Below are 16,217 nucleotides of genomic sequence, written 5' to 3' on the forward strand. Positions count from 1 at the left end.
AGATGTCGTTTGAAGTAAAAGTTTACGGACAACGGACGCCGGACGGTGAGTGATCCTAATAGCTCACCCTGAGCCTTTGGCTCTGGTGAGCTAATAAAAAAACTTACGCCCTGATTTATAATTTTTTGTTTACGTTTCCACTTTAACTTTCGCGCTCCAAATGACGTAGTGCGATCATGTGACTGGGCACACATATGCAAGTTTGTATCAAATCCAAGCATAAATGAAACTTGTATTGTACTTTAAAGTTGGTTTATGATACGATGCATGCGCAGAAGTCGCATGTGGTCAGTATTAAACAGAAATCAATATTGTCACTTAATATTTTGTATTTACGGATGTGCAAATCAATATCATATTTATTCTAACCTTTCAGTCTCTGTTGCTATCTAATGTCAAAGTGATTCCATGGCCCTACCAAATCAAAATTCTGGAATAATGCTGTTTACTCCAATTTAAAGTCAATAGCGAACATTAAAGAAACAAGATCCACCGTAATGCATTGCGTACCCACTGCACACTGCGTTGGAATCAGTTTTGGTTGATCATTTTGTACGCTTGCAATGAAAAATCACCGATTATGTAAAAAAAGTTTTTGCTTGACAATGTCAGACTTACATTTTGATGCAAACGTGCCCAGGGGTCGTTTTGTACAAGATTTTACCATTTCTGATAGAAATTCTACAAAAACGGCAGTCCCTCGTCAAACTGTACAGAAGTGTTTACATTAATGACAAAGAATTGCACTGAACAAGTGTTTGTGGCTGGAAGAGTACACATGTGGGCTCCTGTCTCACTGGTTGTTTTCAGTCAAACGAGAAACACTTGTTAGAAAAAGTACCGATGAGAGCGTAAATATAGTCAGTCCGCCATATTTCTCCACCGCTTCTACGACGAATCCTCCACCGCCGCGGCATTGGAACCACCGCTTCTGCGAAAGCTATGGCCAGTGTGATAGTGATACAAGTTGTGTGCAAGTTTGGTTAAAATAAAATCACAAATGAAACCACTATCGTGCAGACAAGAAATTGTTGACGGACGGACGCACGGACGAAGGGTGATCACAAAAGCTCACCTTGTCACTATGTGACAGGTGAGCTAATGACCAATTTTTAACTAAGTCAGGGGCCATAACTCGTACATAACTGAATGCATCCAGACATGAAACCCCAAGTGCACAACTGCACATGCTGACCAACATTCCTGTAAACTTCGGTGACTCTAGGTCAAATACTTTTGGAGCTACGCGCGACACAACATTAAAATGACAATTTTTAGCTCAACTGAGCACGAAGTGCTCAAGGTGAGCTTTTGTGATCGCCCTGTGTCCGTCGTTGTCAACAATTTGACTGTTAACACTCTAGAGGTCACAATTTTGGCCCAATCTTAATGAAACTTGGTCAAAATGTTACCCTCAATCAAAATCTTGGACAAGTTCGATATTGGGTCATCTGGGGTCAAAAACTACCTCACCAGGTAAAATCAAAGGAAAAGCTTGTTAACACTCTGGAGGTCACAATTTTGGCCCAATCTTAATGAAACTTGGTCAGAATGTTACCCTCAATAAAATCTTGGATGAGTTCGATATTGGGTCATCTGGGGTCAAAAACTAGGTCACCAGGTCAAACCAAAGGAAAAGTTTGTTAACACTGTAGAGGCCACATTTATGACAGTATCTTCATGAAACTTGGTCCGAATGTTAACCTTGATGATCTTAAGGTACAGTTTGAATGTGGATTATGTAGGGTCAAAAACAAGGTCACCAGGTCAAATCAAAGGAAAAGCTAGTTCACACTCTAGAGGTCACATTTATGATCATATCTTAATAAAACTTGGTCAGAATGTTAATCTTGATGATCTTCAGGTCAAGATCAAATCTGGGTCAGGTAGGGTCAAAAACTAGGTCACTTGGTCAAATCAAAGGAAAAGCTTGTTAACACTCTAGAGGCCACATTTATGACTTCATTTTCATGAAAATTAGTCAGAATGTTTACCTTGATGATCTTTAGGTCTAGTTCGAATCTGGGTCTTGTGGGGTGAAAAACTAGGTCACCGGGTTAAATCAAAGAAAAAGTTAGTTAGCACTTTAGAGGCCATATTTTTGACTGAATCTTAATGAAATTTGTCAGAATGTTAATCTTGATGATCTTTAGGTCAAGTTTAAATCTGGGTCAGCTGGGGTCAAAAACTAGGTCACCGGGTCAAATCAAAGGAAAAGCTTGTTAACACCCTAGAGGCCACATTTATGACCATATCTTAATGAAACTTGGTCAGAATGTTAATCTTGATGATCTTTAGGTCAAGTTCGAATCTGGGTCATGTGGGGTCAAAAACTAGGTCACCAGGTCAAATCAAAGGAAAAGCTTGTTAACACCCTAGAGGCCATATTTATGACTATCTTCATGAAACTTGGTCAAAATGTTAACCTTGATAATCTTTAGGTCAAGTTCGAATCTGGGTCATGTGGGGTCAAAAACTAGGTCACCAGGTCAAATCAAAGGAAAAGCTTGTTAACACCCTAGAGGCCATATTTATGACTATCTTCATGAAACTTGGTCAAAATGTTAACCTTGATAATCTTTAGGTCAAGTTCGAATCTATCATTGGGGTCAAAAACTAGGTCACCAGGTCAAATCAAAGGAAAAGCTAGTTAAACACCCTAGAGGCCACATTTATGACCATATCTTAATGAAACTTTGTCAGAATGTTTATCTTGATGATATTTAGGTCAATAGGTCAGGTGAGTGATACAGGGCCTTCATGGCCCTCTTGTTTACTTAGTCAGGGTCCATAACTCGTACATGACTGAATGAATTTGGACGCGAAACCCCAGGTGCACAACTGCTGACCAACATTCCTATTAACTTTAAGTACCCTACGTGAAATACTTTTGGGGCTAGGCGCGACACAAGACTAAAATGACAAATTTTTATAAAGTCCATGGCCATAACTCCCACACTAAATGAATCCGGACGCGAAACCCCACGTGCACAACTACACATACTGACCAACATTCCTGTAAAGTTTTGTGACTCTACATCAAATACTTTTGGAGCTAGGCGCGACACAACATTCTCGGAAGGATAGAAGGATGGACAAGGGCAAATCTATATGCCCCCCCACCTACAGTGGGGGCATAAAAAATCGGGACTGGGAAAAGCCACTCGAGATATCGAGTCGAGATAACGATGGCATTAACTCAATGTATAATAATTTCGAATTAATTTGAAATAGCTGTCATCTTGAATAAGAGGGTCATGATGACCCTGAATCGCTCACCTGAGTAATATGAGCTACATGTTTCAAATGTCAAACTGATGATTTTTAGAATTTTTTTTGGAAGATTTTCCAATGTACAATCAAGTAACCCCTGGGGTGGGGCCAATTTTACCCGGGGGTCATGATTTGAACAAAGTTTGTAGAAGTCTACTAGGCAATATTACATATCGAATATCTAAGATCTAGGCCTTCTGGTTTATTTTTAGCAAATTTATGAAGATTTCTCTATGTACAATCAAGTAAACCCTGGGCTGGGTCAATTTGACCCTGGTGGTGGGGGGGGGGGGGGGGGGGGGGGGGGGGGGGGGGGGGTCAAGATTTGAACAAATTTTGTAGAGGTCCACTAGGCAATGCAACATGTCAAATATCTAAGCTCGAGGCCTTCTGGTTTATTTTTAATAAATTTTGAAGATTTTTCTATGTACAATCAAGTAACCCCATGGGGTGGGGTCATGATTTGAACAAATTTTGTAGAAGTCTACTAAGCAATGTTACATGTCAAACATCTAAGATCTAGGCCTTCTGGTTTCTATTTAGAAATTTTTTAAAAAATTTTCTACGTAAAATCAAGTGACCCCTGGGGCGGGGTCAATTTTAACCCCGGGGGACATCATTTGAACAAATTTTGTAGAGACCCATTAGGCAATGCTACAAGTGAAATATCAAAACTCTAGGCCTTCTAGTTTACTTTTAGAAATTTTTTGAAGATTTTCCTATGTTAAATCAAGTGACACCTGGGGAGAGGTCAATTTTGACCCCAGGGGTCATGATTTGAACAAATGTTGTAGAGGTCCACTAGGCAATGTTACATGTGAAATATCTAAGCTCTAGGCTTTCTGGTTTATTTTTAGAAATTTTTTGAAGATTTTCCTATGAAAAATCAAGTGACCCCTGAACAACTTTAGTAGAGGTCCAATAGGCAATGCTACATGTCAAATATCTAAGCTGTAGGGCTTCTGGTTTTTGAGAAGATTTTTTAAGATTTTCCTATGTAAAATCAAGTGACCCCTGAGGCAGGGTCAATTTTAATTTTGACCCCGGAGGTCATGATTTGAACAAATTTTGTAGAGGTCCACTAGGCAATGCTACATGTCAAATATCTAAGCTTTAAGCCTTCTGGTTTATTTTTAGAAATTTTTTGAAGATTTTCCTATGTAAAATCAAATGACCCCTGGGGTGGGGTCAATTTTGACCCCGGGGTCATGATTTGAACAAATTTGGTAGAGGTCCACTAAGCAATGCTTCACACCAAATATCTAAGCTCTAGGGCTTCTGGTTTTTGAGAAGAAGATTTTTAAAGATTTTCCTTTCGGTTGCCATGGCAACCAGAGCTCTGCATGGAATTCAATTCTTTGAACAATTTTGAAAGGGAGCCACCCAAGGATCATTCCTGTGAAGTTTGGTGTAATTTTGCCCAGTGGTTTTCAAGAAGAAGATTTTCTTACAAATTGTTGACGCACGATGGACATCAAGAGGTCACAATAGCTCACCTTGTCACTTTGCGACAGGTGAGCTAATACTTATATTGCTTGATCTGCTTCTCTTTTGATGTTCCCGATGGAACTTCCTTGAAAATTTTGCGGTCGTATCAGTTTTTGCAACACTTTTATCCTTTCTACTCCACTAGCAAAGAATAGGTCTGTCAGTATGCAAATCGCCTAGAAATGAAACACGAACCATAGGTTTGGCCAACTGAAATTAAGGTGCAAAGGTATCTGATTTTTTAGTCAATTATTCATTCATTTTGTTTTCTATAGGTTATATAGCAGTAATTCGGTCAAAAATGTGCTTCCGTGGTGTAGTCGAAAGAAGTCCATAATAAAAGAAAGAAGTCCATAATAAATAGATCTTAAGTTTTCCATTTTTCGCGCATAAACCGGGGGCCAAATGTACATTACTTCACTGGTGGAATGAATTTTACATATAATAAGACACTTTTCATGCTTATATTCGCAAGTTTTCCTATTGTTTACGTGAAAACAAAAGTAGGGTGTTTATTCTGCGGACCGTTTTCTGACATGCGGCAATATATAAGGGTACCTAACTTCAGTTGACTTGCATTTCACTGCATACTATTCAACACCCTTTTTCTTTTTGTTTTCTTGAAGCAAATGCATGGTTATCTTGTGGAAAATAGGTCTACGACGGAGTGAAAATCTAGAAACTGTATCAAAATTGATCTGAAGTAGCAAATTTTATATGAAACAAAGAATTTCTTTGATTGGTATATAGCCTTTATTGTACACATGAGGGTTTTGTTCCTTTATAAAGAAGTCTATTGATTATTTCAGGCATTAAAAGATAAGATTTATTATAAGAAATGTCACATAAACTTATTTTTCACCATCCAAATCAGATTTATCCCTATGCATGCTAAATTGTATTCATTATTATTATTATCATTAAATTTTGACATGATGCTCAGACCGACATCCACCCTTAAAGTTTCCAGTATGATAGTATAATATAATGGTATAGCTAAATTTTTTCTGGGTTATGACTTTCAAATTTTTTGGCCTTGGCCCATGGATCACTGTTCCAGGTAGTCCCAGTTTTTTGTTTGTTTTGGGTTTAATGTCGTTTTTCAACAGTATTTCAGTCATGTAACGGCCGGCAGTTAACCTAACCAGTGTTCTGATAGTCCCAGTATCTGAAGGATTGAGAGACACATTTGCTATTTCTGGTACAAGTGAAAACTTCTGTGTCAAATGTCATGATATTTAAATAAAGCTTTAGTGGAGATGTCAAAAGATTACAAACTCTGGTCACAATAATTACTTCATGGTCAAATTCAATGATAAAAAACTTTTCAGTTGGAATACTTTACTTTTATCAAATACAATTTTTTCTTACATCAAATAGCTCAGTTTAATAACTAAAAACACAGACACTTTATTAAAGTCAATACTACTTGAAGTAAAATCAAGTCACTATTTTTACTGGTTGTAATAAAATAAATCTCAAATTAGCCTGGTGAGAAAGTTCTGGACTGGTTTTCACTTCTCTGCTTCTGAAAAGAAAGAAAGATAAAACAAATCAATGTCAGATTAAAATATATCATTATCTTTTATAATAATATCGTTTTTAAAGAAACAAATTCAGCAGCTCTAGAATGTAAAAACCCTTTCAGCAGCTCTAGAATGTTTTAACTGAACCCTTTCAGCCGCCCTAGAATGTTTTACACTAAACCCTTTCAGCAGCTCTAGAATGTTTTAACTGAACCCTTTCAGCAGCTCTAGAATGTTTTAACTGAACCCTTTCAGCCACCCTAGAATGTTTTACACTAAACCCATTCAGCTGCCCTAGAATGTTTTACACTGAACCCTTTCAGCCGCCCTAGAAGGTTTTACACTGAACCCTTTCAGCCACCCTATAATGTTTTACACTGAACCCTTTCAGCCGCCCTAGAATGTTTTACACTGAACTCTTTCAGCCGCCCTAGATGAACCCTTTCGGCAGCTTTAGAATGTTTTACACTAAACCCTTTCAGCAGCTCTAGAATGTTTTACACTGAACCCCTTCAACAGCTCTACAACACTTTACACTATAGGCAGCTCTACAATAGCTTATACTAAACCTTTTCAGCAACTGCATAATGTTTTATACAAGAGGGTCATGATGACCCTGGATCTAGTGATGGGCAAATCGGTTAGATTTGCCAATCGATTAATCGGCATAATCGGACAAGCTAACCGATTCGATTAATCGGATATAATCGGATAATTGGTTACTCTAGTTGTATACCTCATAGTGTATGTTTTATGTCATTACTTAAGAAATGAACCACACAGACATCCAATATCCTATTTCTACTGTATCCCTTCATAGACACGATTAAATTAACACCATAAATGTAAAATATTTGTGAAGATAGTGAACTTCAAAGCAGTTACTTGTCTTTATTTCACCAGGGTCTTATCCAGTGATTTTGTGTTATTAAAATAAAATTATTTGGAGCAAAAAATGTATTACCGATTTATTAATTCTTAGTTAATGTCAGGAATGATTTCAATCCCACAAAATAAAAAATTTATGATACCTTTGCTAATATGTCTTACGGCATGCTATGCATACTGCCATACTGATGTCAAAAGATTAGGTTGATGGTTTTCCCGGCTTAATGTTGTAAAAGCTATATATCTTCCAAAGTCTTGGTGATCATAGATTCTTTCGAGACTTTGGAGAAAGCCATTTTTACGTAGAGTAGTTTCCCTTGGCTTAATTGCCCCAAAGAACCGTAAATACCGGAAAGAAAAAGGTCAGAAACAACTAAATTATTCGTTTAGGGTGCCAAGTAATTAATCGGTCAGGGAAAAGTGAAGTCGGCGATTGCGCTCATGAATGCAATGCAGACGATTATTCGATTGTCGCCGATTGTCAGCCCATCACTACCTGGATCGCTCACCTGAGTAATATGAGCTACATGTTTCAAATGTCAAACTGATGATAAAATATTAAGAAAGTCAGTAGGTCATATTCATGGTCTATGAAATTCAGTTTTACAATTGGTGTGCAAAACTGTGTATGTCATCAAAATTTCAGGGCTGTATCTTAAACAAGAGGGCTATGATGACCCTGTATCGCTCACCTGAGTACCATTGCTCAAAATGATATGATCAAGTTTTGACATACAGCAAATATAGCAAATTTTGGATCTTTCAGGGGCCATAACTCTGGAACCCATAATGGAATAAGGCCAGCTGAAGAAAGGAACCAAGATCTTGCGGTGATACAAATTGTGTCTAAGTTTGGTTAAAATCAAATCATAAATGAAGCTGCTATTGTGCAGACAAGGTCAAAATAGTTAATTTTGGCCCTTTCAGGGGCCATAACTCTAGAACCCATAATGGGATCTGGCCAGTTCAAGAAAGGAGCTGAGATCTTATGGTGACACAAGTTTTGTGCAAGTTTGATTAAATTCAAATCATAAATGAAGCTGCTATTGTGCAGACAAGGTCAAAATAGCTAATTCTGGCTCTTTCAGGGGCCATAACTCTGGAACCCATACTAGAATCTGGCTAGTTCAAGAAAGGAACCAAGATCTTATGGTGATACAAGTTGTGTGCAAGTTTGGTTAAAACAAAATCATAAATGAAGCTGCTATTGTGCAGACAAGGTCAAAATAGCTAATTCTGGCCCTTTCAGGGGCCATCACTCTGGAACCCGTAATGGAATCTGGCCAGTTCAAGAAAGGAACCAAGATCTTATGGTGATACAAGTTGTGTGCAAGTTTGGTAAAAATCAAATCATAAATGAAGCTGCTATTGTGCAGACAAGGTCAAAATAGCTAATTTTGGCCCTTTCAGGGGCTGTAACTCTGGAACCCATGATGGGATCTGGCCAGTTCAAGAAAGGAACCGAGATGTTATGGTGATACAAGTTGTGTGCAAGTTTGGTTAAAATAAAATCATAAATGAAACCACTATCATGCAGACACGAAATTGTTGACGCACGGACGGACTGACGACGGGCGAAGGGTGATCACAAAAGCTCACCTTGTCACTATGTGACAGGTGAGCTAAAAACAAGAAAGTAGGTCAGTAGGGCAAGGTCAAAGGCAGCTCTACAATATTAACACTATAATCCTTTCAGTAGCTCTACAATATTTACACTATAACCCTTTCAGCAGCTCTACAATATTTACACTATAACCCTTTCAGTAGCTCTACAATATTTACACTGTAACCCTTTCAGTAGCTCTACAATATTTACTCTGTAACCCTTTCAGTAGCTCTACAATATTTACACTATAACCCTTTCAGCAGCTCTACAATATTTACACTATAACCCTTTCACCAGCTCTACAATATTTACCCTATAACCCTTTCAGTAGCTCTTCAATATTTACACTATAACCCTTTCAGCAGCTCTACAATATTTACACTATAACCCTTTCAGTAGCTCTACAATATTTACACTATAACCCTTTCAGTAGCTCTACAATATTTACACTGTAACCCTTTCAGTAGCTATACAATATCTTACCCTATAACCGTTTTAGCAGCTGTACACACTGATTCTATGTTAACTCATTAAATTCAGAAATAACAAGACAGTCTGAAAGACAGCTTTATTCCCTGCTGCTGTTATGGATAGTGAAAGGGTTGATGGTATTATGCAGAAGCATTGACTAATTGTTAAGTATATTTTACCTTGAATTATGACCTTGACCTAATGCCAACATGGCTGACTAATGAGCTCTGCACATTATTCAGGCGATCATTTGATTTAAGCTTCAGGAAAGTCCTTCATGGGGTTTAGGAGATACAGAGCTCAAACCTTTGAACTTGAGTTGACATGGCTCACACATGAGTTCTGCACATCGTCTTGATGTGGTGATCATTTGACTAAAGTTTCATGAAGACACAAAATGGAAGGCTCAAACCTTTGACCTTGAGCCGACATGGCCAACTCATGAGTTCTGCACATCGTCTTGATGAGGTGATCATTTCACTCAAGTTTTATGAAAATCCTTCAAGGGGTTTAGGAGATACAGAGCGAATGCAAAATGTTAAGGACAGACGGAGACCATTCCTATAACCCCCCATCACTCATGGCGGGGGACAGGGTGTGCCCCCACTGGTACATTTGTCACAAATAAGGGGAAATCATTCAAATGTTTGCAGTCTTAATGGGGTTTAGCCTAAACAAACATTTTATGAAAAGGATTCATTATTCTAGACCGTTTATTTTTTAGCTATGAGCATCACAAACAAAAATCCTCTATTTTGGCTATTTCAAAGGCCATAACTCTGTAATAAGCATAAAGATTCTCAAGAAGAATGCCAAGTGTGAAAGGTCACGTCATGATAAAGACTCAAGCAAGGTTTCAAGGTTTCATGAATTTACATTAAATACTTTTTGAGCTATGCACATAATTAGGTGAAAATGTGTATTTTTAACTATTTCTGGGGCCACAACTTTAACAAGAGCTGTCTCCATAGGATGACACATGCCCCCGATGGCACTTTGAATGAATAGTTATGGCCAATGTTAGAGTTTAGGACCTTTGACCTACGGACCTGGGTCTTGTGCGCGACACGTCGTCTTACTGTGGTACACATTCATGCCCAATAATTTTAAAATCCATGCATGAATGACAAAGATATGGACCGGACACGCCCATCAATGCACTATCATGAAATATGACCTTTAACATCTAAGTGTGACCTTGACCTTTGACCTACGGACCTGGGTCTTGCGCGTGACACATCGTCTTACTGTGGTACACATTCATGCCAAGTTATTTGAAAATCCATCCATGGATGACAAAGATATGGACCGGACACTAATGCACTATCATGAAAAATGACCTTTAACGTCTAAGTGTGACCTTGACCTTTGAGCTACGGACCTGGGTCTTGCGTATGACACGTCGTCTTACTGTGGTACACATTCATGCCAAGTTATTTGAAAATCCATCCATCGATGACAAAGATATGGACCGGACACGAATGCAGTATCATGAAAAATGACCTTTAAAGTCCAAGTGTGACCTTGACCTTTGAGCTACGGACCTGGGTCTTGCGCGCGACATGTCGTCTTACTGTGGTACACATTCATGCCAAGTTATTTGAAAACCCATCCATCGATGACAAAGATATGGACCGGACACGAAAATTGCGGACAGACAGACCAGAAGACTGACAGACGGTTCAAAAACTATATGCCTCCCTTCGGGGGCATAAAAATAGGGGGCGTGGCGGGCCAAAAAATAAGGGGTGTGCAAGTTTATATCATGATAAAGACTTATGCAAGTTTTCAACCATTTATATTAAATACTTTTTGAGCTAGGTGTGTCAAAAGGTGAAAATGTACATTTTTGACTATTTCAGGGGCCATAACTCTAAAAATAGTGGCTGAAGCCAGACGAAAAATAGGAGGTGCGCAAGTTCATATCATGATAAAGACTCATGCAAGTTTTCATCAATTTATATCAAATCTTTTTTGAGCTAGGCACGTTACGAACTTCGAACGGACAAGACCAAATTTATATGCCCCCCACCATGAGTGGTGCGGGGGTGGGGGTGGGGGGCACAACTACTAATCTTCAAACAGACTTTGAGAGTTCATTGTTTCAATAGTCACCATCTGAAGTCGGTGGACCCAAACAGGCCCTAGATTTTTTTACCAGAACATAGACAAGAGGACGAAATGGTCGAAGGTCACTCACCTGAGAACAGCTTAAAATGCAACCCCTTTTGCTTAGGCAAGGTATTTCTTTGATTTGACCAGGTGACCTAGTTTTTGGACCAACATGAACCATATTTGAACTAGACCTGTTTCCATCAAGACAAACAATCTGATCAAATTCCATGAAGATCGGCTGAATTGCATTTGCAAAGTTTTTCTTTGACTTATCTGGGTGACCTAGTTCTTGATCCAAGATGACCCCTATTTTAACTCGATGTAGATTTCATCAAAACAAACATTCTGACCAAATTTCAAGAAGATCCAGTGAAAAATACAGCCCCTATTGTATACACAAGGTTAATCTTTGATTTTACCAGGTGACCTAGTTTTTGATCCAACACGACCCATATTTAAATCTGACCTAGATTTCATCCATGCAAACATTTGATGAATTTTCATGAACATCCTGCCTAAAATGTAGCCACTACTACATTCAAAAAGTCTGTCTTTGATATACTGGGTGACCTAGTTTTTGACCACAGATGACCCCTATTTGTACTCTACCTAGATTTCATCAAGACAAATATTCTGATCAAATTTAATGAATATCCAGTGTAAAATGCAGCCACTATTACAAACACAATGTTTTTCTTTGATTTGAGCGGATGACCTAATTTTTGACCCCAGATGACCTATATTTGTACTTGACCTAGATTTCATCCAGAACAATATTGTGATCAAATTTCATGAAGATCCAATGTAAACTGCAGTCCCTATTGCATACACAAGGTTTTTCTTTTATTTGATCTAGCGACCTAGTTTTTGAGCCTAGATTATCCATATTCGACTTGACCTAGATTTAACCAAGGTAACCATTATGACTAAATTTTATGAATATCCAGTGTAAAATGCAGCCCCGATTGCTTACACAAGGTTTTTCTTTGATTTGACCAGATGACTTAAGTTTTTGACCCATATCAGAAATTGACCTAGATTTCATCCAGTCAAACATTCTGATCAAATTTCGTGTAATCACTCCTGTGAAGTTTCGTAGAAATCCAGCCAGCCGTCAAGCTTAATGCGGACAGATGGCAAAGGCAAAAACAAGAGGACCACGTCCCTGTATTGCTCACCTGATCTATTGACCTAAAGATTATCAAGATTAACATTGACCAAGTTTCATTAAAATATGGCCATAAATGTGGCCTCTAGAGTGTTAACTAGTTTTTCCTTTAATCTGACCTAGTGACCTAGTTTTTGACACCACATGATCCAGATTCAAACTTGACCTAAAGATCATCAAGATCAACAATTCTGACCAAGTTTCATAAAGATACAGTCATAAATGTGGCCTCTTGAGTATTAACAAGCTTTTCCTTTGATTTGACCCAGTGACCTAGTTTTTGACCCCACCTGCCCCAGATTTAAACTTGATCTAAAGATCATCAAGATTAACATTCTGACCAAGTTTCATTAAGATACTGTCATAAATGTGGCTTGTAGAGTGTTAACTAGCTTCTCCTTTGATCTGACCTGGTGACCTAGCTTTTGACCCAGATTCGAACCTGACCAAATGATCATCAATATTAACATTCTGACCAAGTTTCATTAGTCATGAATGAGGCATGTACAGTGTTAACAAGCTTTTCCCTTGATTTGACTTGGTGACTTAGTTTTTGACCCCAGACAACCCAATATCGAACTCGTCCAAGATTTATTGAGGGTAACAGTCTGACCAAGTTTCATTAAGATTGGGTCAAAATTGTGACCTCTAGAGTGTTAACAGTCAAACTGATGACGACGACGGACAACAGACACAGGGCGATCACAACAGCTCACCTTGGTGAGCTAAGAACACTGACTGCAAATACGGGGTAACTTGTGTAAACTCTTACTGGGCCTGATGAGCTAAAATGGTCTTATCTTACCATCATCATCACTTTCCTCTGTACTCTCCTCCTCACTAGACTCATCATCCTCGTCCGTCTCAAATGTATTATCTGGGATGTCGTAGATACGTACCATTGGCTGCAAATTGAGTATCAGGAAACATTGTAATCCTTACCAATATCAAACTTTACAGACATACTGAGAAGTTATTTAACAGTTACACAGCAGTAATAACCCATATCTGGACAAGGCAAATGTGTACAAGTCCAACTGAATTCAGTATCTTAATACTTAGTACTATAATAAAACAAGAGCTGTCAGAGGAAAGAAATGCTCTACTTGTCAACTGAATAAATAGAAAAGTAAAACAACAGGGTCATGATGACCCTGGATCGCTCACCTGAGATATAAGCTGCATGTTTCAAATGTTAAACTGATGCTAAAATGTTAAGTAGGTCAGTATGTCACACTTTTGGTCACTGAAAGTCAGTTTTAAGATTGGTGTGCAAAACTCTACATGTCATCCAAATTACAAGGCTGTATCTTTAACAAGAGGACCATGATGGTCCTGAATCGCTCACCTCTTCCCACATGATCCAGTTTTGAGTATGACGTCGTTTTTTTCTATTATTTGGCATAGTGACCTAGTTTTTGAGCTCATGTGACCCAGTTTTGAACTTGACCTAGATATTATAAAGATAAAAATTCTGACCAATTTTCATGAAGATCCATTGAAAAATATGGTCTCTAGAGAGGTCACAAGGTTTTTCTATTATTTGACCTACTGACCTAGTTTTTTAAGGCACATGACCCAGTTTCAAACTTGACCTAGATATCATCAAGGTGAACATTCTGGCCAATTTTCATGAAGATCCATTCAAGGGTATGGCCTCTAGAGAGGTCACAAGGTTTTTCTATTTCAAGACCTACTGACCTAGTTTTTGATCGCAGTTGACCCAGTTTCGAACTTGACCTAGAAATCATCAAGATGAACATTCAGACCAACTTTCATACAGATCCCATGAAAAATATGGCCTTGAGAGAGGTCACAAGGTTTTTCTATTATTTGACCTACTGACCTAGTTTTTGAAAGCACGTGACCCAGTTTCGAACTTGACCTAGATATCATCAAGGTGAACGTTCTGACCAACTTTCATGAAGATCTTGTGAAATATATGGCCTCTAGAGAGGTCACAAGGTTTTTCTATTTTTAGACCTACTGACCTAGTTTTTGACCGCACGTGACCCAGTTTCGAACTTGAGCTAGATATCATCAAGATGAACATTCTGGCCAATTTTCATGAAGATCCATTGAAAATTATGGCCTCTAGAGAGGTCACAAGGTTTTTCTATTTTTAGACCTACTGACCTAGTTTTTGATGGCACGTGACCCAGTTTCGAACTTGACCTAGATATCATCAAGATGAACATTCTGACCAACTTTCATAAAGATCCCATGAAAAATGTGACCTCTAGAGTGGTCACAAGCAAAAGTTTACGGACGGACGGATGCACGCACGGACGGACGACGGACGACGGACACCGTGCGATCACAAAAGCTCACCTTGTCACTTTGTGACAGGTGAGCTAAAAACAAGAAAAGTAGGCCACAGTCAGGTGACCCCCTAATCACTTGAGGTCCTCAATACCTATTACAATTAAACAGTTTAAGAAATACGATCTGATAATTTCTGAAGTATTTTTTTCCTATATAACTCGAATAACGAGTGACCCCCGGGGCAGGGCTTCCTTTCATCCCAGGGGCTGAACAATCTTGTTAGAGATCCACTAGGCAATGCTACATACCAAATATCAAAGGCCTTGAACTTTCAGACAAGTAGACTTTTTAAAATATTTTCCCATGTATATATAAGTCTATGTTATACTTTGGACCCCAGGGCAGGGCCTCTTCATCCCTGGAGCATAATTTGAGCAAGAGATCACAGAGTGATCTTGGCGCCCACCACTGAGCCATTTTTGAATGTTCCAAATTTCAGGACTAACTCAAGGTCAAATTCATTTCGGTACACAACACTGCGCATGTAGTTCATGCATGTTGTCCAAATTTGAAAGCTGCAGCTTGAGAGATGTGAAAGTAGGTCACAAGATCAATTTCAAGGTCAAAGTCATTTCGGTACAAAAAACTATGCATGTGCTTCAAATCTGGCAGCTGTTGCTTAAGAAATGTGAAAGTAGGTACTAGATCAAAATCAATGTCAAATTTCAATTCGGAACACAAAAATATGCAAGTAGACCAAATTTGATGTCTGTAGCTTCAGAAATGTGAAAGTAGGTCACTAGGTTAATTTCAAGATCAAAGTTCATTTCGATCCACAAAACTATGCATGTTGTCCAAATCTGAAGCCTGTACCTTCAAAAATGTCAAAGTAGGTCACTAGGTCAAAATCATGGTCAAATTTCATTTCGGAACACAAAACTATGCATGTGGTCCAAATCTGAAGCCTGTACCTTCAAAAATGTGAAAGTAGGTCCTACATTAGGTCAATCTGTAGCTACAGAAATGTGAAAGTAGGTCACTAGGACAAGAAGATTTTAAAAGTTTTTCCCTATATAAGTCTATATTGATTATGAACCATGTGACCCTGGGGAGGGGCCATATTTGACCCTAGGGAGATAATTTGAACAAACTTGGTAGAGACCCACTAGATGATGCTACAGTACAAATATCAAAGCCCTAAGCTTTGTGGTTTGGACAAGAAGATTTTCAAAGTTTTTCCCTATATAATTCTATGAAAACCATGTGACCCCCCAAGGCGGGGCCACAGAGGTGGCAAATTCAATTGTCCGTATTGCCCAGAATTTACTATATAACTATCATATAGATAAGTAAAATAACTATCATATAGATAAGTAAAAAATAGCAAACGACAACAAGAGGGCCATGATGGCCCTAT

The 16,217-nt window shown here is 38.5% G+C and overlaps 1 protein-coding gene across 2 annotated transcripts in view; it reads right to left on the reverse strand.

Annotated features, from left to right (window-relative positions):
• Window positions 1–6,085: 6,085 nt before the first annotated feature.
• The window catches only part of LOC123563983 (eukaryotic translation initiation factor 3 subunit D-like), a 224,789-nt gene continuing 214,657 nt past the window's right edge, over window positions 6,086–16,217 (reverse strand). For both annotated transcript variants that reach the window (XM_053536644.1, XM_053536645.1), the window contains 2 exons: window positions 13,341–13,440; window positions 6,086–6,289 (listed from right to left, as the gene is read on the reverse strand). In XM_053536644.1, the coding sequence (XP_053392619.1) occupies window positions 6,276–6,289; window positions 13,341–13,440 (114 nt within the window). In that variant the 3' untranslated portion in view covers window positions 6,086–6,275. The remainder of the gene's footprint in view (window positions 6,290–13,340; window positions 13,441–16,217) is intronic.

The sequence above is a fragment of the Mercenaria mercenaria genome, chromosome 2 (genome assembly GCF_021730395.1).
Source record: "Mercenaria mercenaria strain notata chromosome 2, MADL_Memer_1, whole genome shotgun sequence".
Classification (NCBI taxonomy): domain Eukaryota; kingdom Metazoa; phylum Mollusca; class Bivalvia; order Venerida; family Veneridae; genus Mercenaria; species Mercenaria mercenaria.